Raw genomic sequence first — 26,163 nt, 5'->3', positions numbered from 1 at the left:
CTTTGGAGTCCAAGGCTACGACGTATTTCTGGTGTCTTTTGCATGGGTAGGAGGACAGCTTGACAATACAGTTGTACCACCAACTACCACAGGAATAAGATAAACATGATAGAAGAAGCTTGTTCATATTTTTTTGTAACTCTTATATTTTTTTGCAATTGACCAAGAAACAGAAATGCATTAAGTGCAGGAAATCAGCAGCTCTTAACGGGTGCGCTATACTAAAGTAGTGAGTCTTCAGTCCAGAATTAAAGACAGATTGAAGGTGCATCTCTTTACATAAGCAGACAGGTTGTTCATAGCTCTGGTGCCTTGTCGCTAAAAGTCCAACTTGGTATCTCAGCTCAGTCGCTGTCTCCTGTGATAGTCCATTTTTTTTTTCCTCCATGCCATATGTTATTTTACGGGCTTCACAAGTTGCAAGGTGTGAGAAATCCAAGCGTGCTTGTTGACGCTCCTCTCTGTGACCAGCCAGCACCCGCAGTCACTCTGACGCTGCTTCAAGGTGCTCACGAATCATCCAACAGGGTTGACGACTTATGTCCTGAAAGTCTGTAAACAGGGGAAACGTGAACAATGTTTTTGATACCTTAGAATAGTCAAACGTGTGTGCACAGTGGAGTCCTCAAAGCCTCAATCTCAAAACTCTGTAGGAAAAAAGGGTGTTTTTTAGATTTGCTGTTCTTTAACAAGACTAAAGGTGAACGTTTTCTGTCACTGGCAATAAAACTTTTAACTGGAGATCATGAGACAGTCAATAGAATGGCATCATCCAGACAGTTTTTGGAAGAAGAGTCAAGAATCCCCTTGTCATCGACCGCTAGTAACTACAGGACATCCGGCAAAATGTCGGGGTGCCAACACGGGTCACCCAGTTTATTTCTTTTATACATCAACAAAATAACAAGCGCATGATGGCACAAATATAGAACAGAAATCATTAAAGCCGCTAGGCTAGACTAATGACTGCAAAGAGAACCGTAGCGCGTATGAGAAAATGAGGGCAACCATTAAGAAGGATATCAGAGAGGCTAAAAGACAGTTGGAGAGGAATATAGCAGATAAGGCAAAAGAAGACCCCAAGAGATTCTTTCAGTATTTTAGTAGTAAAAGAACAGTTAAGGAGGAGGTCAAGTTCATCAGAAATAGTAAAGGGGAATTAAAAGATACAGACAATGAAATAGCAGATGCCCTAAACTTACATTTTTCTGAGGTGTTTACAAGTGAGCAAGTGGATAACCTGCCAGAGGTAAACATGACTACTAAGGAGGTACTGAGGGATTTGGAAATTGTAGAGGGAGAAGTGCTGCTCAGATTAAATAAGATGAAATCAAACAAATCACCAGGCCCAGATAATATTTATCCTCGTGTTCTTAAGGAGGCTAGTGAGTACATATATAAACCCTTGACACATATTTTTAGGAAGTCACTGCACACTGGAGAGATTCCAAAGGACTGGAAAATGGCAAATATCATCCCATTATATAAAAAGGGTGACAGGGCAGATCCAAGCAACTATAGGCCAGTAAGCTTAACAAGCATCACAGGAAAATTAATGGAAGGAATTATTAAGGATAAGATTGAGCAACACATGGCAAGGACAGGAGTTATTCTGAACAGTCAGCATGGGTTCAGAAGAGGGAGGTCGTGTTTTACTAACATGTTGGAATTCTATGAGGAGGCAACAAAAGGATACGATCAAAGTGGAGCTTATGATATTATTTATCTGGACTTTCAGAAAGCATTTGATAAGGTGCCACATGAGAGGTTGGGCATCAAGTTAAAAGAAGTGGGAGTTCAGGGTGATGTTTTTAGATGGGTGCAGAATTGGCTCAGACACAGGAAGCAGAGGGTGATGGTGTGAGGAACCTCATCAGAACTGGCCGATGTTAAGAGTGGTGTTCCACAGGGGTCAGTGCTAGGGCCGCTTCTATTTTAATATATATAAATGATTTAGATAGGAATATAAGTAACAAGCTGGTTAAGTTTGCAGATGATACCAAGATAGGTGGATTAGCAGATAATTTGGAATCCATTATATCATTACAGAAGGACTTGGATAGCATACAGGCTTGGGCAGATTTGTGGCAGATGAAATTTAATGTCAGTAAATGTAAAGTATTACACATAGGAAGTAAAAATATTAGGTTTGAATACACAATGGGCGGTCGGAAAATCGAGAGTACACCTTATGAGAAGGATTTAGGAGTCATAGTGGACTCTAAGCTATCAACTTCCAAACAGTGTTCAGAAGCCATTAAGAAGGCTAACAGAATGTTAGGTTATATAGCCGATGTGTGGAGTACAAGTCCAAGGAGGTTATGCTCAACCTTTATAATGCACTGGTGAGGCCTCATCTTGAGTACTGTGTGCAGTTTTGGTCTCCAGGCTACAAAAAGGACCTAGCAGCACTAGAAAAGGTCCAGAGAAGAGCGACTAGGCTGATTCCAGGACTGCAGGGGTTGAATTATGAAAAAAGATTAAAGGAGCTGAGCCTTTACAGTTTAAACAAAAGAAGATTAAGAGGTGACATGATTGAAGTGTTTAAAATTATGAAGGGAATTAGTACAGTGGATCGAGACTTGTATTTTAAAATGAGCTCATCAAGAACACGGGGACACAGTTGGAAACTTGTTAAGGGTAAATTTCGCACAAACATTAGGAAGTTTTTCTTTACACAAAGAACGATAGACACTTGGAATAAGCTACCAAGTAGTGTGGTAGACAGTAAGACGTTAGGGACTTTTAAAACTCGACTTGATGTTTTCTTGGAGGAAACAAGTGGATAGGACTGGCGAGCTTTGTTGGGCTGAATGGCCTGTTCTCGTCTAGATTGTTCTAATTCTAATAACATTTCTTAATTAGGTTTGTCAGGCTTGTTGTCGAACTTTCTTCCCATAGTTGGGTTGTCTTCCATGGTGAGCCGCCACCTTCCAGGAGCGCCCACTTTTTATAGCTCCTGGACTAGAAGGGGTGGGATTAGTTGCCCACATTGGGTGGCTGCTGTGGGCAGAAAAGGAGACAAGGTGGTTAGCAATCATGCCCCCTGGTGTCCATCGGTGGTAGTGCTTATCTTTGAGGAGCAGGGTGGGTGACACGCTTCAGCTTGAAAAGTCGTTGCTGCTCTTTTGGGGAAACAGAAGGAGGTGATTTTGGTAGAAATCAAAAATGTTCTGTCATCATAAACTTTGAACTTAGTCTGTAGTTTTTGAGAAGTCAAAGTAGAGTTTGTGGAGAGTTCAGCTTTGCTGAAATCTTCCTACCACGATGACACTACACGACCACACAAAGCTTGGTGGTCCATTCTTCCACACCCAACCTATAGCCCAGATCTTGCTACCACAGATTTTACATTCTTTGGAGACATCTTGAAGTCATCTAAGAAGTGGTCTTGTTTTTTTGCTTTTATATTGTTATTGAAGATAATGATGATACTTTAAAAAAAATCACAAGTGTAATAAATTCTTACTCAACGGGGTACGTTTGAATCGTTTTAGAAAATATTACTTACAATCAACAATTCTGTTGCAAAGCATTTGATGCAGCCCTTGTATATTGCTAATGCGTAGCCATGTCAGGATGTCCTGTATCCATTAACAAAAATAAAACATCTGTCACCAACTTCACTGTTTAGGCCATTGTGTTTTGGATTGCACTTTTTTGCCTGTTTTATTGTTTTTTGTAATTTTATGTTTTGAATTTTTCAGGTGTTGGCTAAGCACAGAAAACAACTTTATATGGAGTTTCATAGGACCAGCCTGCTTAATTATTCTGGTAAGAATTTAAAAAGAATATTTGATTTAATTTGGATTTGATATATTTTATTAATCCCCATATAATTACAGTAATCATTTTTCTTTAATATTTAGTACAGTGTATATTCCATCATATTCATTTAGTGTAAGAATACAAATCATTGTGAAAGATGCCAAAGCTTTCTTTAGCAATTGCATTCAGTACATGTTATAGACAATGATAACAACAACATCTATTTCTGTAGCACATTTTCATACACAGGACGGAGCTCAAAGTGCTTTACAAGGGGCCGAAGAAATAAAAGAAAAATAAGTAAAATCAGGCAAAATTAATCATCCTCTTTAATAAAACCCCTGTGTGCGTCCAAGTGTCCGTGTGTGTGTGTCTTCTGGTGAAGTGATGATGCGCGGCCGTCACATTGTGCCGTGCCCCGCCCATGCGCTTGGCACGTGGACGCACACACACTGGAAGCTGGGCGTGCAGTGAATGGCCTAGCCGCCCCGCACGATGAGCAAATAAAGCACACACACTGGAAGCTGGGCGCACAGTGAACGGCCGCGCATGACAAGATATAAAGGACACCATTGCTGGGGAGAGTGCTGATTGGGTAGTCGCGGCAGCGCACATAAAATCCGTTGTTGGGGAGACGCCACACAAAATAATCAGTTGCACGCCCCCACAGATTAAAATACTTGCTGGGGAACTGCACAATACTTGCTGGGGAGACGCCACGGGCACGCCACACATTACATCAGTTGCTGGGGACACTCTGCTGATTGCCCACTGTTGTGACAGAAAATTAAAGTCATATTACGGACATCAAAGCCAGTATTACTGTCAGAGAAAATTACAGGCATTTTATGGAAATACAAACCAGTATTATTGCGAGAGAAAATTAAAGACATATTAAAGGATGCATATTACAGCCACATACAAGCCACTATTACTGTAAGAGAAAATATTACGGACGTATCTACTAACAACATGCCACCCAAAAAAAGGACACGTCAAGTAGGACAAAAGACACAGACAATCAAATCCTATATAAGGAACATCTCCTGGAAGTACGTCAGCTCAACAAAAGAAACGCTGAAGACAAAGAAAAATACGAGCAAATAGATCGATTGAAGAAAAAGAAAATGACTGTCAGAAAAACGCTAAAAGAGAAAGACTCAGAAGAGCAAACCTTAAAAAAGGTTGGCATTTACTTGCCAGAACCAGTATTCAGCCACGGTCAGTTATATGTTGCATTATCAAGAGTTAGAAGTTTTCCAGATGTTGTTGTCAAGGTTGTAGAGATTCCTGAACAAGACAAACTGTTGCCAAACTCCATTTACAAGAAATGTTGTCTATAATGAAATTGTACAGAAAAATTTCATGAGGTGAAAAAAATTACCTAAATATCTTCTTCAGATATTGTGCCTTACAGATTGTTACAGTTTTACACTAAGGCAATAATAATTATACTTACTGTATTGTCATGTACGTTTCTATTTTATTTTTATTATTTTACTTTAGGCTTCTTAAAAAATATTTTTGAGAAAAAAATTAAGACAAGAAACAGAATGAGGTCAAGGTCCTTGCCATTTAATATAGACTGTTCCTACTAATGTTTATGCACTACTGTTCTAGCGCCCGTTATTGTAATGGGCTTAATGTCTAGTAATGAATAAGTAATACAAAAAGTCAGTATGACATTACATAACATATATATATATATATATATATATATATATATATATATATATATATATATATATATATATATATATATAGTGACAGTAGAGGGCGCTGTTGCTCCTCCAAACCCGCAGACAACACGTTCAGACACCAGGTAAAATATCAGAAATGATTTTAATTCGTCAAATAATGTGCACAAAGCGCCTCCACGATACACAGTAAACATTAATAATAATCACAAATCACAATAAATAAATCCTCCTCTCCACCTCCCTCCCAACTCCAGCTCAGCTTGCTGGATTTCCCATAGTCCTTTTTATAGTCCGCGACCTGGAAGTGCCTCTGTCCTTCAGTCCATGTCATGCCATAGCACTTCCGGGTCAGATGAAAACATTTCCTTTTTCTTCAGCCCGGAAGTATTTCATTTCTTCCTTCCCCATGACTAGGGAGTACTTCCAGGCTATAATGGAAACATTCGTGCCTCCCTGCAGCGTCCCCTGGCAGCCCCCATGGTATCCAGCAGGGCTGTGAAGTTGAACTAAAATGTACATAATGCCCTGCGGGAATTTGGAGCACCTCCATGTTGCAGGGAGGACTCCCTTTAGCGGCCTAGGGGTGTTGGCCGGGATAATCTCTCACAATATATATATATATATATTTATACAGTGCATCTGGAAAGTATTCACAGCGCATCATTTTTTCCACATTTTGTTATATTACAGCCTTATTCCAAAATGGATTAAAATCATTTTTTCCGTCAGAATTCTACACACAACACCCCATAATGACAACGTGAAAAAAGTTTACTTGAGGTTTTTGCAAATTTATTGGAAATAAAAAAACCGAGAAATCACATGTACATAAGTATTCACAGCCTTTGCTCAATACTTTGTCGATGCACCTTTGGCAGCAATTACAGCCTCAAGTCTTTTTGAATATGATGCCACAAGCTTGGCACACCTATCCTTGGCCAGTTTCGCCCATTCCTCTTTGCAGCACCTCTCAAGCTCCATTAGGTTGGATGGGAAGCGCCGGTGCACAGCCATTTTAAGATCTCTCAGAGATGTTCAATCGATTCAAGTCTGGGCTCTGGCTGGCCACTCAAGGACATTCACAGAGTTGTCCTGAAGCCACTCCTTTGATATCTTGACTGTGTGCTTAGGGTCGTTGTCCTGCTGAAAGATGAACCGTCGCCCCAGTCTGAGGTCAAGAGGTCATCTTTCCCTTTATCCTGACTAGTCTCCCAGTTCCTGCTGCTGAAAAACATCCCCACAGCATGATGCTGCCACCACCATGCTTGACTGGAGGGATGGTATTGGCCTGGTGATGAGCGGTGCCTGGTTTCCTCCAAACGTGACACCTGGCATTCACACCAAAGAGTTCAATCTTTGTCTCATCAGACCAGAGAATTTTGTTTCTCATGGTCTGAGAGTCCTTCAGGTGCCTTTTGGCCAACTCCAGGCGGGCTGCCATGTGCCTTTTTACTAAGGAGTGGTTTCCGTCTGGCCACTCTACAATACAGGCCTGATTGGTGGATTACTGTAGAGATTGTCCTTCTGGAAGGTTCTCCTCTCTCCACAGAGGACCTCTGGAGCTCTGACAGAGTGACCATCAAGTTCTTGGTCACCTCCCTGACTAAGGCCCTTCTCCCCAGATCGCTCAGTTTAGATGGCCGGCCAGCTCTTGGAAGAGTCCTGGTGGTTTACGAACTTCTTCCACTTACGGAGGATGGAGGCCACTGTGGTCATTGGGACCTTCAAAGCAGCAGAAATTTTTCTGTAATCTTCCCCAGATTTGTGCCTCGAGACAATCCTGTCTCGGAGGTCTACAGACAATTCCTTTGACTTCATGCTTGGTTTGTGCTCTGACATGAATTGTCAACTGTGGGACCTTCTATAGACAGGTGTGTGCCTTTCCAAATCATGTCCAATCAACTGAATTTACCACGGGTGGACTCCAATGAAGCTGCAGAAACATCTCAAGGATGATCAGGGGGAACACGATGCACCGGAGCTCAATTTGGACCTTCATGGCAAAGGCTGTGAATACTTATGTACATGTACTTTCTCAATTTTTTTATTTTTAATTTTAAAATTTAATATAGTTATATTTATTTATTTTTTTTGGTAATGTGCCATGCTTTCAATAGGTAGAACAAGACAATCAACGTCATTTCTGTCCAGTCTCTCAAGTTCCACAGCCATGATATCCAGTACCATCCTGGTCCCTTCCGTCCCTGTATAACTAACTAATTTGTCATAGCAAAAGACATAATAGGTCAAAATTGGTCAGTTTCCTCTTTAAAATGGCAAGGAGGACTTCTCTTGCCTTGTTCATACATCAGAGTATTCTGTCATTTGACACTGGATGCATCCAGGATACCCATAACATGCTCTAGTACAGCCACATCTCAGTGCTTACAAGCATTTTCTGTACGTGCCTATGCTATCTTTCCATAAAGCAGAATTGAGAATATGTAACATCTCAGTGGTCTTACCTAGTTTCGGACTCATATTACAGAGTATCTTCCTTAAATGAATGAATGCGGTGCCTGCCCTTTCAATACGAGTTCTTACTTTGAGGATGTGATCCCAAATGAATCAGGCTGAAGAGACCGCAAGTGTAAAACCAGGAAGGAGGTGAGAAAGGTGCTTTGAGTTTACAGGAACATGTTTGAGAAAGAGAGGTCTGCTGAAGTGATGTTCACACACACACATGCAAATGCAGAGGAAGCGCACTGAAAGAGATAGCAAATAATTTTAAATGAATTTATTCTGTGTCTTCAACAGGTTACCACGCATAGTTATTAATAATCTCTCCCTTTATAGACAACCCATTGTCCACATCATTTAGTGCTTCTCTAAAGTGACCCTCCGAGCGGGCATTGAACAAAAACAGAGACATGGTGCATGAACCCTGTGAATCTCCACTTTGGCTGACCTTTTTCCCCTCAACTCTGACTGTTGCTCTTCTCTACCAGTATAAGTTCCTAATTATTCAAATATTTTCATCATCCATGCTACGTGTTTTCAGAATGTCTAATAGTTGGACCATATCAAAAGCTTTCTCAAAATCAAGAAAGCATGCAAACATGTCAGATTTCACATAAAATACCAAATATAGGATTTGGTAAAAGTGGGACCCTACCCTGATAGATCGGGGAAAACCTGCAGGAAGAAAGCACAATGAAGTATTTGGGTTTTGTTTTGCTTTGCTACTTTGTTTCTCTGTCAGTTCATCACTTTGTTTAATCCATCTGAAGATGCTTTCGTCACAAGTGACTTTACCCCTTATCAAGCGGGGTCATTTTTGCTAAATCGCTTGTAATTCGACCTCTCCAAATTAGAATCATTGCTGTTATTGAACTATCTGGAGTATAAACACATGTTTGGTCTCTTTGTAAAGGTAACATTCTCTAGTTTCACCCTTAGTAGTCAGGATCACTGTAGGTGTGACTGATCAAAAGTTATGCACATTAGAACTCACAAAAAAAATGAATTTTTTTGTTCTCGCCTAAGTTTTTTTTATGAAAATAAAGGAAAATAAAGCTGCAGTAGGTAGGTGGGGACAGAAACACACTATGTGCCAACAGAATAACTTGTTGACTACTCACATTTCAAATTTGAAAAAATGACATTTTTTACACCAGTTTTTATGTGGGCATGCCCAGGGGCTTTTAGAGGGACCATTATCCACATTTTGGAACGTATGGAAAAGTGTAATAACTTTTGAATGCTTCAACCCACAGATATCAATGAGGGCTCTACTGAAAGCTTACACCTAAAGGAATCTATATCTACACACAGTGTCACTCTATTAGTTATAAAAATAATGAAAACAATAAAAAATACACATTTCTATGTAAAAATAGTCAATACAAGTCTTATGGGCCAAAAATATATTTATATTTTTATTTTTATTTTTTTAATAAAATGCACACAAACTATATACATTTCTTTTACAAACTGTTACAACACAGCTCAGCGTTTTCCATGTGCCACTTGATGGCAGCAATCACTAGCAAGCAGAAAGCACAAGGGCGTGGCACGTCGCTCTCTGCCATTAGACGTTTCCTGGGCCGGTTGAATACTTTCATGCCGCGTACATGCATCTATTATTTAATCGAGCATTTATTTACATTTATCGGTACGTTTATTCATATTTAAAATGCGAAAAAACTTGGCGAAATCACAATAAACAACCACGCACCAACTCTGCAGACTGGCACAAATGCCACCTTCAGCAGCTCCGATCATTTTGTTTACAAGTTAGTATGGCAAGTTACATATCAAAATGCTCGGCTGCTCATTGGCTGTAAGTTTTGAGTGTCACTCACAGTGTCCAATCAAACTGGTAGATTCTACCAGGGTTTGGAGTTTTACATCATCCTTCAGCTGTCTGTGACACTCGTTGGCTATACGAGGTGCCAGTCAACCCCAGACCCGTCGTAATTGGCCAACTTAGGTGTCGATCAGAAGCTAACACTTCCGTGTTACATGCGGTAGCATGGTTATCGCCGACAGAAACAAATTACGTCTGATATGATCAATATAAATGAAAAAAAATTACGTAGGTGGTCTCAAGTTATGAAACGTTTTCTGGAGTTTTTGTCCCTTTGAGGATATATCGTGTGTTTTGGACCTAAATCGTTTTACTGGATTATATTCGCTGGAGCCTTACGGACAGAATGGGATCAATACTGCTCGGAAATATTGATGTTTGACTTGCAGGGGGTCTTCAAAGGTAGGGAAAGTCAACTCTTAAAAGTATGTACTTCTCTGTAAAAAAGGCTTTAGTGTCAGTGCTGTGGTTGTTGTGTGTCAAAATGGTTTATATCATCGGTTAGACGAGACTTTGAAGTTTCATTTGATGGGTAGGGTGTCGAGATGCATGGCAGATGGGCATGCACACATTACTGTAACGTTTTTAAAATGCTATTATGTCCAGGGACCGGTACGTGTGCGCGTTAAGGGGTTTGGAGTAGGGCAGGGTTTCTTAATTTTGTCACAACCCGATCTTGCCCTGTAAATGTCTTCAAGACCCATTTTTTGATAATCGTCAGAGCAGAGGTGGGTGTGGTTGGTCCCCCAGGGAGAATCACCGCCAATAGTCTGAGCAATGACAATTGCAAAATCAAAATGCAGACCACTTTTCAAACCATACGTGACCCTTTCATATTAAATACAACAGTGACTCGATACCCAAAATGCCCCATAATTTAAGGAACCCTGAATTAGGAGATGAAAATGGGCAAATCCCTTATTACGCTTTCCTTTTATTGCAGGTCAACCTATTGGCTTTTGGTGTGATCATATACAAAGTATTTCACCACACTGCTGTGAAGAAACCTGAAGTGAGTTGCTACGAAAACATTGTGTAAGTTGCAGATTAAACTTGATCTTTTATTTTTTATTATTAATCAATCACTTTTAATGTTATTATATTTTATAAACAAAACTTAATGTTGACTAATTATTCTCAGCTTTTTGTTGTTAGTGATTTACCCACATTACGAATGTTTCTTGTTTTACGTTGCTAGTTTTGGGGTTTTGTTATATGTAGAATTAGTTTTTGTCCATCTTATTTTAATTTCAATTAACTCTTTGAGGGCTGAATATTTTTTCTCAAAAAGCAATGGTTTCACACAGAAATCAACAAAAAAACATCTGTTGCTGCATGCTGTGGCTGCCAATTTGCCAAGAATGTGTGGCAGGCTTGCTACCAGGCTCTCTTCACGTGGCTGGGGCAGCAGCAGCAGTCACGGTCGCAGTGCATTGCAATCTGGTTTCTACCTCTTATCATCGTAAGTGGCAGTCCTCCCAGGTGAATATTGCTGTAGGCGTGTCAGCTACATGAACCTGTTCAGTACAACGATTAGCTGGGGACCAATCAGCTGAAGCTGGAACCGCCCATTCATTTTCTATCGCTTGTATCAAAATCAAAGTCTGACAAGTCAGTCCAAATTCAGAGATAATATTCAAAACATCGTCCACAGAGTATTTTGCTTTGATCTCTCGCAAGATGTCAGGGCCATTTTTGCCGATGCTTGCGCCTTGGTACACACGCGAGCGCAGGAAATCTTGGTCAAAACTAATGAAGCTAACTGTCCTTCTAGCAATGAGAGTCCAACTAAAACATAACGGTTGGCTTTGTCACCGTTTACAGTTGATTACCATCGTCAACTCCTCCTCAGCCCTGAAAGAGTTAATAGCTATTATTTATTTTGATTTTATTTTACGTCTTTTCCTCGGGACGTTGCCATCCCGAGACTCTATTGCCTGGATGCGACATTGGCAGCTTATTTGGAACTTGTGCATTACGACATCATTAGCACGTTGCCTTAAATACCGTTAGCACAAATTCATCTCTAGTCAAATTTACAGATAAATCAAACTAAAAACCCTTTGTGCATGTGTGTAGCACTACTATTTACCGTTCCTGGATCCTGACTTTTGACTTCTTATTTCAAATTTCTTGGCTTACAATTTTCATTAGATGAAAAACAGACTTGACTCTTGGTTTTGACTTTCTGGCTTGTTTAACGTTTCCTTCCCTGATCTTTTCCATTCCTTTTATTTGAAGTCCCTAGTGGTGGGCACAACATTGACTTGTCATCTCCTGGTTGCTGCAATTTAATTAGTCTGTCAGATGTGGCAGTAAGACATTTGGGGCTTCTTAGCCTCAATAGTCCCCAGTACAGTAATCCCTCGCTATAACGCAGTTCGACGTTCGCAGCTTCACTCTATTGCGGATTTTTCGCTTGTTCGCGGATTTCTGAGGACAATGGGTCTTTTAATTTATGGTACATGCTTCCTCAGTTGGTTTGCCCAGTTGATTTCAAACAAGGGACGCTATTGGCAGATGGCTGAGAAGCTGCCTAATCAGAGCACGTGGTTAAGTTCCTGGGTGCTGATTGGCTCAGCGACGGATATCAGCATTCGATTCCACTTTGCGTCAGCCAGCATCTCATCTCACTCATTCAGCATCAACGTGTTTCGCTGTGTAAAGAGTTCACTTTTGTGCTCTTTTGTGTTTATCTTTGTGCGTAGTCGAGCCCTTCGTTATGTCTCCAAAATGATCTGCTGCTGCTACTGCTTCTGCTTAATATAGCTAATATAACTGGGTAAGAAAGTAAAACAAGTGCATTACTGTATATAAAGTAAATATAAAATTATTTTTGTTAAAATATGTATTATTACAATGTTTTTAAAACTGTATTACATATTAAATAAAACTCCTCAATGATATACAGCACGATACGTATGTTTGTGCGTAGTGTATAAACAGTGTGTTTACATACATAATTTCAACGAATCTTACCTAATATCTAAGAGAATATAAAGGGTTTATGCTGTATAACTGCGTGGGAAATGTTAATAAGAGTGTGGGAGAGTTTATAAGGGCTTAAAATACAGTGGTGTGAAAAACTATTTGCCCCCTTCCTGATTTCTTATTCTTTTGCATGTTTGTCACACAAAATGTTTCTGATCATCAAACACATTTAACCATTAGTCAAATATAACACAAGTAAACACAAAATGCAGTTTTTAAATGATGGTTTTTATTATTTAGGGAGAAAAAATCCAAACCTACATGTCCCTGTGTGAAAAAGTAATTGCCCCCTGAACCTAATAACTGGTTGGGCCACCCTTAGCAGCAATAACTGCAATCAAGCGCTTATGTATAACTTGCAATGAGTCTTTACAGCACTCTGGAGGAATTTTGGCCCACTCCTCTTTGTAGAATTGTTGTAATTCAGCTTTATTTGAGGGTTTTCTAGCATGTGCCACCTTTTTAAGGTCATGCCATAGCATCTCAATTGGATTCAGGGTCAGGACTTTGACTAGGCCACTCCAAAGTCTTCATTTTGTTTTTCTTCAGCCATTCAGAGGTGGATTTGCTGGTGTGTTTTGGGTCACTGTCCTGTTGCAGCACCCAAGATCACTTCAGCTTGAGTTGACGAACAGATGTCCGGACATTCTCCTTCAGGAGTTTTTGGTAGACAGTAGAATTCATGGTTCCATCTATCACAGCAAGCCTTCCAGGTCTTGAAGCAGCAAAACAACCCCAGACCATCACACTACCACCACCATATTTTACTGTTGGTATGATGTTCTTTTTCTGAAACGCTGTGTTTCTTTTATGCCAGATGTAACGGGACATTTGCCTTCCAAAAAGTTCAACTTTTGTCTCATCAGTCCACAAGGTATTTTCCTAAAAGTCTTGGCAATCATTGAGATGTTTCTTAGCAAAATTGAGACAAGCCCTAATGTTCTTTCTGCTTAACAGTGGTTTGCGTCTTGGAAATCTGCCATGCAGGCCGTTTTTGCCCAGTCTCTTTCTTATGGTGGAGTCGTGAACACTGACCTTAATTGAGGCAAGTGAGGCCTGCAGTTCTTTAGACGTTGTCCTGGGGTCTTTTGTGACCTCTCGGATGAGTCATCTCTGCGCTCTTGGGGTAATTTTGGTTCACCACTGTTCCATGCTTTTGCCATTTGTGGATAATGGCTCTCACTGTGGTTCGCTGGAGTCCCAAAGCTTTAGAAATGGCTTCATAACCTTTACCAGACTGATAGATCTCAATTACTTCTGTTCTCATTTGTTCCTGAATTTCTTTGGATCTTGGCATGATGTCTAGCTTTTGAGGTGCTTTTGGTCTACTTCTCTGTGTCAGGCAGCTCCTATTTAAGTGATTTCTTGATTGAAACAGGTGTGGCAGTAATCAGGCCTGGGGGTGGCTACGGAAATTGAACTCAGGTGTGATACACCACAGTTAGGTGAGTTTTTAACAAGGGGGCAATTACTTTTTCACACAGGGCCATGTAGGTTTGGATTTTTTTTCTCCCTAAATAATAAAAACCATCATTTAAAACTGCATTTTGTGTTTACTTGTGTTATATTTGACTAATGGTTAAATGTGTTTGATGATCAGAAACATTTTATGTGACAAACATGCAAAAGAATAAGAAATCAGGAAGGGGGCAAATAGTTTTTCACACCACTGTATATAAAAATAACCATATAAACATATGGTTTCTACTTCGCGGATTTTCAACTTTCGCGGGGGGTTCTGGAACGCAACCTCCGCAATCGTAGTTTACACTGTAGTGTAAAAATAAGAAATAACAAGACTTGGATTCCAAACTATGAAAAACAACATAGATGGTGGGTGTACATGAATTACAGTAGACAGAATTTTAAGGAGTGAGATGGTGGAGCAGTGCTGCCTCATCAATCCAATCTCTGTGGTGCAAATTCCACACCTGGTTGCAATCTGTGTGGGTTTTGTACATTTTCTCCACGTCTGGGTGAGTTTCCAGCAGATAGTCCAGCTTTCCTCCCAGATCTGTAAAGATATGCATGTTAGATTAAATCACAGTTTTATATTTAGCCCATGTGGGTGGCTTGAATGGGTCCTTCGATGGACATGTTCTCTGATGTTAACCTACTTGAATTGCAAACCTACAAACCAGGTGAGGTAGGTAACATACACAGAAAAAAACATTTTCAGGTAGAGTATCCCTTTTATACCGCCGTCATTTTTTCAGTCTAGTATACTCTCTGTCCCTTTTCCTTGTATACTGGTAGCCGGGTTTCCATTCTATGAACATCCTTTCAATTTCCAAGATGCCATACTTTGTCTGCATGCTTAAACCTGAATAATCCAGTTGGCAGTTTTGGGATGCAGCAGTACATCACAAGGCCCCCCTCATATACACATTCACCACTCACACGGGGCAGTTTAAGATCCCCAGTCTGCCTTAGAAACTCAACCTTGGCAATGCGTATCGAAAAACAGGAACTCACACGGACACAGGGCAGGCATGAAAACATAGATATAAACTCCACATAGATATAAACTAGGCCAGGGTTCAAACTGAGGACTTGAGCTGTGAAGCAGTAGCAGTAAGCACTGTGCAACCATGGGCTATAATATGACAACACTGCACCTTTAATTATAGAGTGGGCGCTGTGCCCCTGTCTTTCTTTTTTTTAAAGACCTCAAATACATTTTTCATTAATCCTTCCAGGTCCTGTGCACGTGGAGCCTTGGCTCTTTTGTTTCTGCTTGGTGCTACCTGGACGTTTGGTGTCCTGCATGTTGTGTATGAATCAGAGGTGACGGCCTACTTCTTCACAATCTTCAATGCCTTCCAAGGGATGTTCATCTTCATATTCCTCTGTGTCCTATCCAGAAAGGTAATACATTAATATATACTTTAAAAAATGGAATAAATCACACGTTCAAAACAGCAAATGTTTAATTGTGGTAGCGCTGCTGCCTCGCAGTATGGGAGACCAGGACACTCCCTGAGTGGAGTTTGCATGTTCTCTCCGTGACTGCGTGGGTTTCCACCGGGTGATCCGGTTTCTTCCCACAGTCCAAAGACATGCAGGTTGGGTGGATTGGTGATCCTAAATTGTCCCTAGTGTGTGCTTGGTGTGTGTGTGCCCTGCGGTGGGCTGGCGTCCTGCCTGGGGTTTGTTTCCTGCCTTGCTCTCTGTGTTGGCTGGGATTGGCTCCAGCAGACCCCCCATGACCCTGTGTTAGGATATAGAGGGCTGTATAATGGATATATAGCCATTACAGTTTGCATATTGGCAGCTGGAGATCCACAAAGGGAAAAAAAAAATTAATCACGTATGATAAAGTAGTTTTTATTCCTGAGCTTCCAGCCTCTACCAGGAGCCTTCATCACAGGATAATGCTTAGACATATAAGAATTAAAGGCAATATATAGCAAAATTGGGTGGGAGGGGGGTTTAGTGGGGGCAGCTGGGTCGGTGGGGGGTAATGGTTGTAACATTTAATTTATTATGAATATGTTTTTAGTCATATGTTCTCTAGTTGCTAATATACATATATATATATATATATATATATATATATATATATATATATATATACATATATATATATATAATCTCTATGAGGTGAGACACAAAAATAACCGAATTGGTAAAAATATATATATTTATTGATGAATTACAGCATTCTAAACATTGTCACCTTTTATATACTCTAAATCCCAATCTCTACACCCCTCCATACGTTATCTTCCTTTGATTGAAACAGTGCTGGAAGTCTTCTTGCTTGAGGGTCTTCAACAGGCTTGCCATTTCTGTCTTCACTTCATCCATTGAAGGAAAATATATTCCCTTCAGGTCACTTTTGATTTTCGGGAACAAGTAAAAATCACAAAGAGCTAAATCGGGCGAATAGGGAGGATGATCGAGGGCAGGAATGTTTTTGTCAGTCAAATGGAAAAAGCATTACGATCATTTCGAACAATCTGATGAACCGTTTTGATGTTTTCATGCGTCCGAGACGAGTGTGGGTGACCTGAGCCTTGAACGAATTTCCACATTTTTTTGTCCTTCCTTGAAACATTTGTGCCACTCAAAAACTTGTGTGCAAGACAAACTGTTATCACAGTACACTGGTTTTATCATTTCATAAGTTTCTGTGGCTGTTTTATTCAATTTCGTGACATAAATGATGTTGACTCACTGTTCAATTTTTTCACCCGACATTATAGCAGCAACTCGTGTAGAGATTGTTGTGCAAATACTGAATGGGCTCTTCACAGGATATACTGAGACGGTCGGCAGTTTAAGAGAGAGTGTAGGAGGGGATATAGTTCTATAATTCACGTTCGGCTGACCTCCAGACAGTTTTCCAGGAAAGTTCCAAGCCCAGTCTGGTTATTTTTGTGTCTTACCTCGTCTAGGACATTATCTCCCTTGGAACGATAGAGGGTAGACCCCCCCATGGAGTACAGAAGATCAGCCCCGCATGGTCCCATGGTCTCTGCCAGGGGGTGTCTGGGTGTTTACTGAGTCCTGTTTGGCAGCACTTACGCCACACCCAAAAGTGGTGCTGGAAGAAGGTCGTTGGGCACGTGGAATTCACCACCACTACTCAGTGGCCAGAGTCGGGAAAAAGAAGAATGAAGCTTGTGAGGAGCAGTGAAGGCGGAAGGACTTGTCTATTGTGCTGTGCTCTGGGGAACAAGGAAAAGCATTTCCCAGCTTGAAATAAAGAGTGTTGCACTTGTGTCTCTGTCTCTCTGTGAGGGGGGCAGTACGCGCCCCTGGTTTCCGCAATATCTGAAATGATAAAGTGACTTTACATAGTGCGTGTTATAGATGGGTGGCAAATGAAATAATCAGGCAATATTGACAATATTGCTAACCTAAACTTTCAATTTAAACCTCTGGTAGTTTCCTGTTTACCTTTTCACCATTTAAAGGCATTCATTGCATTTCAATTGATTAAATTCAAAGAAAAACGGAGGTGTTCTAAAACTTTTCAGTGAATGTTTTCCAAATGATGTTTCGATTTCTTGGGGAGCACGCTCTCGGGGTTATGAATTACGATGAGTGGATCCTGCTGAATTTGCTTTGACCTTGAGTTCAGTGAAAACACAGAAATGATCTGGAAATATGTCAGACTCTTTGAAATGCATGAAGTTAATGGAGGAAGAGAAACTGAATTTGCTTTGAGTGGATTATAATTACAAAATGTTTTTTTAATGTCCCTGAGGGCTACAAAAGCAGCTGCCAGCTATGGGAAATCGATTATTGTGACCAAAAATGTGACCTCAGCTGTGAAGCAGCAGGCCTGACCACCACACCTGTAATGATTGCTGCAGCACACAAATGGCAAAAAAATGAGGCCTTCAAAAAACCCCACAATATACAAACCAGAATATTAACTGGACTGCTTCAAAAATAGGTCTCGCCCCAGGGTCGCCTAATCCTTAGAAATTGTGAGGCTTCATGCCTGTCTAGGCCACAAAATGGAGAATTGGCTTTCGATGTTAAAAATGCAAAAGACAGTGTTAAATATCTCAAAATAGAAGAGTGAGTAAAATGAAACTCTGGATTAAACAGAGACAAGTCCCACCAGAATCTTTACTAAAGAGGATTTCTTAATAATCGTAAAAATATCCAAATACTCAAAAGATATCAAAAAGGAGGTGAAGAATACTGCCTAAAAGGCAATCCTCAGTAAACAAGTTCCAACACAAAACCAGAAATCAGAATCCCTAAAACAGTAGCAGAAATCACAAAAACAAGCACATTCACATTCATTGACCAGCGAGGGATTGTATTTCCCATACGCCTTTGCAGTGTAGGGAGCAGTGCATGAATGGTGATGGACAGGTGGCCCCGCCTCTTGGGGAACCACCCACAAAATACAGGGAACATCAGAGAACATTCTCACACATAGAAACTGTATATAAACTAAACAGAATAAAATTAAAATATTGAATTATTAGACAAATAAAAAAATAACAACAATATTAGAAAAAAAAATAACGAAAACCGATGAAAAGTACACAAAGATAAAAAGAAGCACTTTAAATAGGAGGCAGAGGAGGATACCTGGTTGGACCATCTGTCAAGCTCTCATCACTATGACTAGCTAACATTCACAGAGCCTGTGAGTGATGCAGGAAATCAGCGTTACATACTGTCATTGTCCCTGTCACTACCCGATCTGTGCTGCATAGTAAGATCTACAGTAGCAGTGAAAATACAATGCATAATGAATCTATGCAGAACAATTTTAATAAAAATCACATTATGATCAGCTAATGTACCTCCTCAAAATGAAAATACTGTGGGTTGTGCACCCGTGTATGCAGTTCACTTTGGGTCACGCAATAAAGTGTAATGTTGACTAAAGTTTTATTTTTTTTTAAGCGCATGTAGATTGCAAATCCAGCTGGAGTACCGATCAGGTTGTGAAATCACATAGTTCATGTATACACCGTAAATTATACACACATGCGTAAAGCACATTAGTTAAGCACCATGAAGTGAAACTCTGTTATATCAGGCTGGCCTTGCAAGGTATCATGGGATGCTGGGAAGAAAAAATATCATCTAAGCCAGATGTAATGCAAATTTTCAGGGAAAACTTCAGTAAACAAGTATACCAAAAATCCCAGCAAATTTGTGTGAAAAACACTAGTTACGAGTTGCAATTTTCTAATACTTTTTTTTGTTTTAGGAATCTACTTTGTTTTTTTGGAAGTTTTGGAGATTAAAGATCATTTCTGAATGTGTGTTTTGTTTATTAGTAACTGAAATATGGCATGTTATTATTACATGTTCACAATACCACAACGGCATTTGGTTTTGGTTATGGGCACCTTAATTTTTATGGCACCATTGTTGGGACGAGGATCCCAGTTACTAGAGGAATTGGTTCCAGAGGTCGGGTCTTATGACTTCATTGATTGCGACCATTGTGACAGCCATTTTAGCATCCATGCCTGTTGATAGTAAATTCAAATGCATTGATGTTCCTGACTGACATTATACTGTAGGTTTAAAAATTTCTTGCTACCCATCACGACTACAAATTTGCTTAACACTTTGGTTTTAGTGCCTGATTGTTGTTTCTGCCAGCATTGATTTTCACTTCATCCGTCTTATCATCCTTATTTTATAGGCTGGGATGTGGGGAATTTATAAAAAAAAAGCAAGTGGACTTACCCATGTTGTGACCCAGATGAACTATTAGCTTCTTTCTGTCTCTTTAAAAATAACGTTTTATTTTCTTAGAACACTGAGCAGCCCCTAACACTTTTAGGCAGAGAATACACTTTGGACACTTTTCATTTTCCACATATGTGCATGTAAAACCGAAATCCATCCATCTGCCATCATACGTTCAGTAACTTCATTTCCAATGTTCTTGAAAAACCAGCTTTATATCCTTCATGTCACTGTTTATTCAGATTTAAAAACTTCTCCATTGCAAGCACGTAACAAAAAGAAAATCACAAAATAACAACACAGAAGCTGTAGTCATCCGTGACACGCGTACCAACTTTGGACTCTTGTGAATTCTCATCTCATTGGACACAAATACAACAGGATACAATACAATTTATTTTTTGTATAGCCCAAAGTCACACAAGGAGTGCTGCAATGGGCTTTAACAGGCCCTGCATCTTGACAGCCCCCCAGCCTTGACTCTCTAAGAAGACAAGGAATAACTCCCAAAAAAAAACCCAGTAGGGAAAAAAATGGAAGGAACCTCGGGAAAGGCAGTTCAAACAGAGACCCCTTTCAGGTAAGCTGGGCATGTAGTGGGTGTCAAAAAGAAGGGGTTCAATACAATACAATACACAGAACAGAACAAAACCTCAATACAGTATAACAATAAAAATTTTAGAAGTATGTAGCAGAATTTAACAATGGATGACATCACATAATATGATTTAGATTTGTTTATAATCCTGGAGACCTCACCCATCAAGCAGCCTCCCCCATTTGGCCATTCCACAGCTGAAACCGCGCTGGGCCAGCCAATCTGATGAAAGGACCTCTCTTTCCCATGATTCCAGCGATCCTCCATCAGGGATGATTTTACCATAAGCAGGCACAAAAACTTGGCAGGTGGGCCGTGGCACCAAGTGCCACATTTGAGTACCGAGAAGAGAAACAGAATAGGTGAGGGTTAGTATCCTAATATAACTATTATGTTACTTATGTTTTAGTGCTAATGACTAACAACAGACTGTACAGTTAATCAGCAGCTCTTGTCAGGGTGTGCTAAACTGAAGTAGTGAGTCTTCAGCCGGGATTTAAAAGCTGAGACCAAAGGGGCATCTCTTATTGTAGCAGGCAGACCATTTCACAGTTTTGGAGCCCTGTAACTAAAAGTTGTCCTCCCACTGTTATTTTATTAATCCTTGGAATCATAAGCAGACCAGCATCTTGAGATCTTAATGTACACTCTGGTGTGTAAGTCATGATAAGTTCAGACAAGTAAGCTGGACCTTGGCCATTTAATGCTTTATATGTTAAAAGGAGGATTTTGAAATCTGCCCTAAACTTAACCGGGAGCCAGTGTAAGGATTTAAGAACTGGAGTTATGTGTTTGTATTTTCTTGTTCTTGTGATAATTCTTGCAGCCGCATTTTGGATTAACTGGAGGCTGTATAAAGAACAGTTTGAACATCCAGTGAACACCGCATTGCAGTAGTCAATCCTACTAGAAATAAATGCATGAATTAATTTCTCAGAATCCTGTTTATTTAGAAAGCGCCTTAATTTCCTAACATTTTTAAGATGGAAGAAACATGATTTGGACAACTTTGTAATATGTGCTTTAAATGACAGAGTCAAAGAGAACTCTGCAATTTTGGGCTGATTCAGTAAAATTAATGGTGATTCCAACTGAGTTAAATGATGACAGAATATTGTTGTGATCAATGTCATTCCCTCCAACAATTAACATCTCTGTTTTATCTGTGTTTAAAGACAAGTAGTTCTCATCCATCCAGTCCTTTAATTCACTAACACAACTAATTAAAGACAACATCAGAGAAACTTAATTTGATCTAAATGAAAGGTATAACTGGGTGTCATCTGCATACAAGTGAAAATTAACATTATGTTTCCTAATGATAGATCCCAGTGGAAGCATGTAAAGTGAAAACAGTAAAGGTCCAGTACTGAGCCCTGCGGGACACCATATTAAACTTCTGTGTATAATGATGGAGTCCTGTTAGCACATTTCTGTAAATATTGGAAAACGATTTGATAAATAAGAACTAAACCAAGTGAGCACGGTGCCTGTAAGCCCAACATCGTTTTCTAGCCTGTGCAGTAAAGTAGAATGGTCAATGGTGTCAAATGCTGCACTTAAGTCTAACAACATAATTACAGTGGAGTTTCCTTCATCAAAGGATATCAGAATGTCATTTACAACCCCCGTTAGCGCCATTTCTGTACTATGACCAGTGCGGAAACCAGACCGGAATTTCTCAAATAAATTGTAATGCATAAGGTGTGACTGAAACTGATTGGTGACTACTTTTTCTAGTATTTTAGAGAGAAAGGGTACATCTGAAATAGGTTTAATTACTGACACTTTTAGTGCATCAGGTACTGTGCCATGAAAAAATGAACTATTGACAATGTTTAGAATAGGCGCTGCAAGAACATCCATTGCACTTTTTACTAGTTTTGTTGGCACTGGATCTAGGGAACAGGTAGTGGGCTTCATTTTAGAAATTAAAGTTAAGACTTTCTGCTTAGTCAGGATTAAAATGACTAAAGTGCTGAATGCAATGTGCGTCAGGGTCTGCTAAGCTAGTATTTGCTTATCTCAGATCTGGGATCTTGTATTTTTAATTTTCTCATTGAAGAAGTTCATAAAGTCTGTATTGACAATGTCTGTTGGTATTTTTCACTGTAGATCTCAATTCCCATTTGTTAATTTAGCCACTGTTCTAAACAGTACCCGAGGATTTTTATTATTGCTATCTATAATTGTAGAATAGTATTCTGAGCGAGCTTTAAAGAGGGCTTTTTTATATTTTTTAACATCTCTGTCCATGCAATTTGAAGGACATGTAGCTTTGTTGTGCTCCATCTGCGCTTTAGTTTTCGACACTTTAATTTAAAAGTGTGAGTGTTTTCATTAAACCAGGGAGAGTTTCTATGTGTTTTGATCACTTTTGTTTTAAGGTGAGCCACTGTGTCCAGAGCATCTCTCAAGGTCACATTATAATGTGATGTTAGCTGATCTAAATTGTTTTCCATGTTTACATTTGATGTTAAATGATCTAAATGGTTTTCCAGAATTACACTCGACTTACTCAAAGTATCTATAAATTTTGAAGCAGAATTACAATCTACTGTAGATGTCACACTGTCTTTGTTTTAATCTGTGAGTGTGTTGGCAAGGGCAGAACAAAATCAAATGTAATTAAGTAGTGATCGGAAATAACTAAATTTAATGGAGTAATATTTAAATTTTGAATTTCAACTTTATAAGTTATAATTAAATCTAATGGGTGGTTATGATTATGAGTTGGACCTTTGACATTCTGACAAAATCCTACTGAATTTAACAAATAAGTAAAACATTTGCTAAAAGTGTCAGTTTCCACATCAATGTTTATATTAGAATCCCCCATCAGTACTACGTGATCATAATTTACAGCTAAATCAGATAGAAGGTTGCTAAATTCAGCCATTAGCAATGAATATGGTCCTGGTGGTCTGTAGACTAGCACTATAATTGTGTTAAAATTTGTTTTAACATTTAAAATGAATAAATCTGCCAGATCGCACGATTCATACATTGTGTTTAAACCAGGGGCCTGATGTTGGATTTATTTAAAAATCTGGATCACTGAACGTCAATGTCCTGACAACGTAAATGACCAGAAAATAGAGAAAGTTTTGTGATCTCCCGTGTCTGACGTTTTCACTTCCTTCTGCTGTGCTTTTATAAATATTTTTAATACCACTTTTTCACTTTTCTTCCAATTAGATTCAAGATGAATACTACAGACTCTTCAAAAATGTGCCCTGCTGTTTTCAGTGTCTTAGATAAACCCAAAGCTGAATGGAACTTTCTAGGAGAGATCTGAAGAAACACCCGGACGATAACAGTGCCTGCGGCGGATTAATCGGACGTCATTTCTTGCCTATTTTTCAAGCCTGTTTCTTTATAGATAATATAATGGTTTGCTTGGAAAACATAAAAGGAACAGAGGAAGAATTATGCTCGAAAGAGTGGAGACTTGGAAAATATTAATTTTGTCCCCAGTGAGCAGGGAAGAATGTTGCTCTTCTTGTGCATAGCTGGGATTATATTGTACTTATACTGAAGTCATTCTTGTTTATTTTTCTTTTTAATTTATTGAAAATTAAATATGCAGTTTAAGATAAACAGGTGTATTGGATTTAACTGTTTGGTAGGTTTGTTAAGCAAATTAAAATTTCACAGCAGTAAACCTGATATAGCCATGAAGGTTTGAGCAGTATATGAGTAAATATTTTAATTTTAGACTAGCTGAATGTAATTATGACAGCCTATTCTGAAATCACTGGCTTTACGTTACATGACTAAATTAAAAATCAGTGTAGTGTTTATTTTTTGCTGTTCATGTTTTTTATTTGTGATATGTGTAGCTTAATAAAATGTCTGGAATTATTGTACATTGTGTATTTTATAATGAGTTTTTTTACTTTCCAGGTCTTTTTCTTTTTCAGGATCACAGTTTTTATAGAACGGTAAATCTTAACAATTAGATCATTAGAAACATTGGACATTCAGCCCATCAAAGCTCACCAATACTATTCTATTTTACAGACACAAGTGCACCAACAACCACTTGGAATCATTGCTCGTCTGCCACAAATCATGCACCTTGTATTAATTCCACCAAGCATCCTCTCACTTTATGTTTCCACCTTATCTCTCAGAAATAGCACACATCTTCTCTCCTTCTTCTTTTCAAATTATATTCTCTATACTCCAAGTCACAATTCCAATACTCTCTCCTTCATCTCCCCTACATCATACATAGATACTAGCTAATAAATTAGCGGTTCACCGACAAAAGCGCGATAGACATATGCGCCCCGACAAAACTGCGACGGACAAAATCGCAAGAGAGGCCAAGAGAGTGGGACGCCTTGCTGATGGCATGCCACGTCTCATAATATTGACTTCTAAAATAAATATTATTATATATGCTTTAAACTAGTAATTCATATTTAATGAAACTTTTGCGATTTTATCGGCGAGATTTTGACGGCGTGTTTTAATCTGCGCTATTTTGTTGCTGCGCATATGTCTATCGCGCAAATGTCGGGTCACAAAATTAGCAGAACAATATTAACAAAATTTACATAATTACAATAAACACATAAAAAATAAAGAAAACACAAAAAGCAAAAATAAACATAAGCCACTAAACACACACCCGGTGTAACACAACATCCAGGATTCCTTGCCTGATGCTGCCAGGGTTGGTTTTAGCTCCCATAATGCCGAATAAGGTTTGAAAAGAGCTGGACAAATTGATATTTCCAGGAGGACATACTGTAGATAGATCGCGTTCTTAGGTGTTTCAACTACAATTACCACCAGATGGCGACTCTGAGTTTACATGACAAGAATGTAGCTGAACAGAAAGACACAATTTGGAGAAAAGCACGCAGTCAATTAGTGAAGTCTGTGCTGCTTTCAACAATTTTACTTCACGACCATCTGGGAAAAATTCTTTCCAGGAAAAAACTCACAGCAGTCAAACCCAGGAGAAATCACATCTGTCGGGCATTAACAGAGAAGGTCTTCATCTTACAGATCTGCATTCTGAGCTTGAATAATTTTAACTATATCATTAAGATTATAAGTAATATTTTACTGTAGCTGAGTTTTTGATGAAGTACATGTATTAAAAAAGCAAGGATAATGCGATAAGTAACATTTTTGAGACTTGGAGGTCAAGTGTATCCATTAAGAAGTTAAAGCGTTACATTTATGATATTTAACAGCCATTAACCATATGACATTTTCAAGCATTTACAGTTAACTGTCATTTAATGGCTTTATTTAGATTAAAACTAAAGGGTTGTCATTAATTGGTACATGGTGGCACAGTAGTCTGCCTTGGTTACTGGCCTGGGGGGGCTTACATCTTCATCTCACATCTGTGCGGGATTTTTCTGGATATTTGGGTCTCCTGCCACATTCTGAACAAGTGCAGGTTAAGCTGATTGTCCCGCAATCCTGGAAATGGTCTGATGTTACCATTCAGTGGTGTGTCTAGCCCATGGACCTTGTGCCAAAATAAATAAAATGGCAATTATAAAATAATATGCAAAAGTAGTGATTATATAGTATATTGTATATATTGTGGCCTGCAGGGGGCACACAGCTCCCCCAAACAACTTCAG

General features: G+C 39.3%; 1 protein-coding gene across 1 annotated transcript in view; it reads left to right on the top strand.

The window, feature by feature from the left end:
- adgrl4 (adhesion G protein-coupled receptor L4) overlaps positions 1 to 24,417 on the top strand; it is a 114,180-nt gene extending 89,763 nt beyond the window's left edge. The window contains exons 13-16 of the mRNA XM_039767842.1: positions 3,708 to 3,774; positions 10,721 to 10,812; positions 15,468 to 15,636; positions 23,747 to 24,417. Of these exons, the coding sequence (XP_039623776.1) occupies positions 3,708 to 3,774; positions 10,721 to 10,812; positions 15,468 to 15,636; positions 23,747 to 23,809 (391 nt within the window). The 3' untranslated portion in view covers positions 23,810 to 24,417. The remainder of the gene's footprint in view (positions 1 to 3,707; positions 3,775 to 10,720; positions 10,813 to 15,467; positions 15,637 to 23,746) is intronic.
- The last annotated feature ends 1,746 nt before the right edge of the window (positions 24,418 to 26,163 follow it).

Source organism: Polypterus senegalus, chromosome 10 (assembly GCF_016835505.1).
Source record: "Polypterus senegalus isolate Bchr_013 chromosome 10, ASM1683550v1, whole genome shotgun sequence".
Taxonomy (NCBI): Eukaryota; Metazoa; Chordata; class Cladistia; order Polypteriformes; family Polypteridae; genus Polypterus; species Polypterus senegalus.
This window is presented reverse-complemented; position numbering and strand designations above follow the sequence as displayed.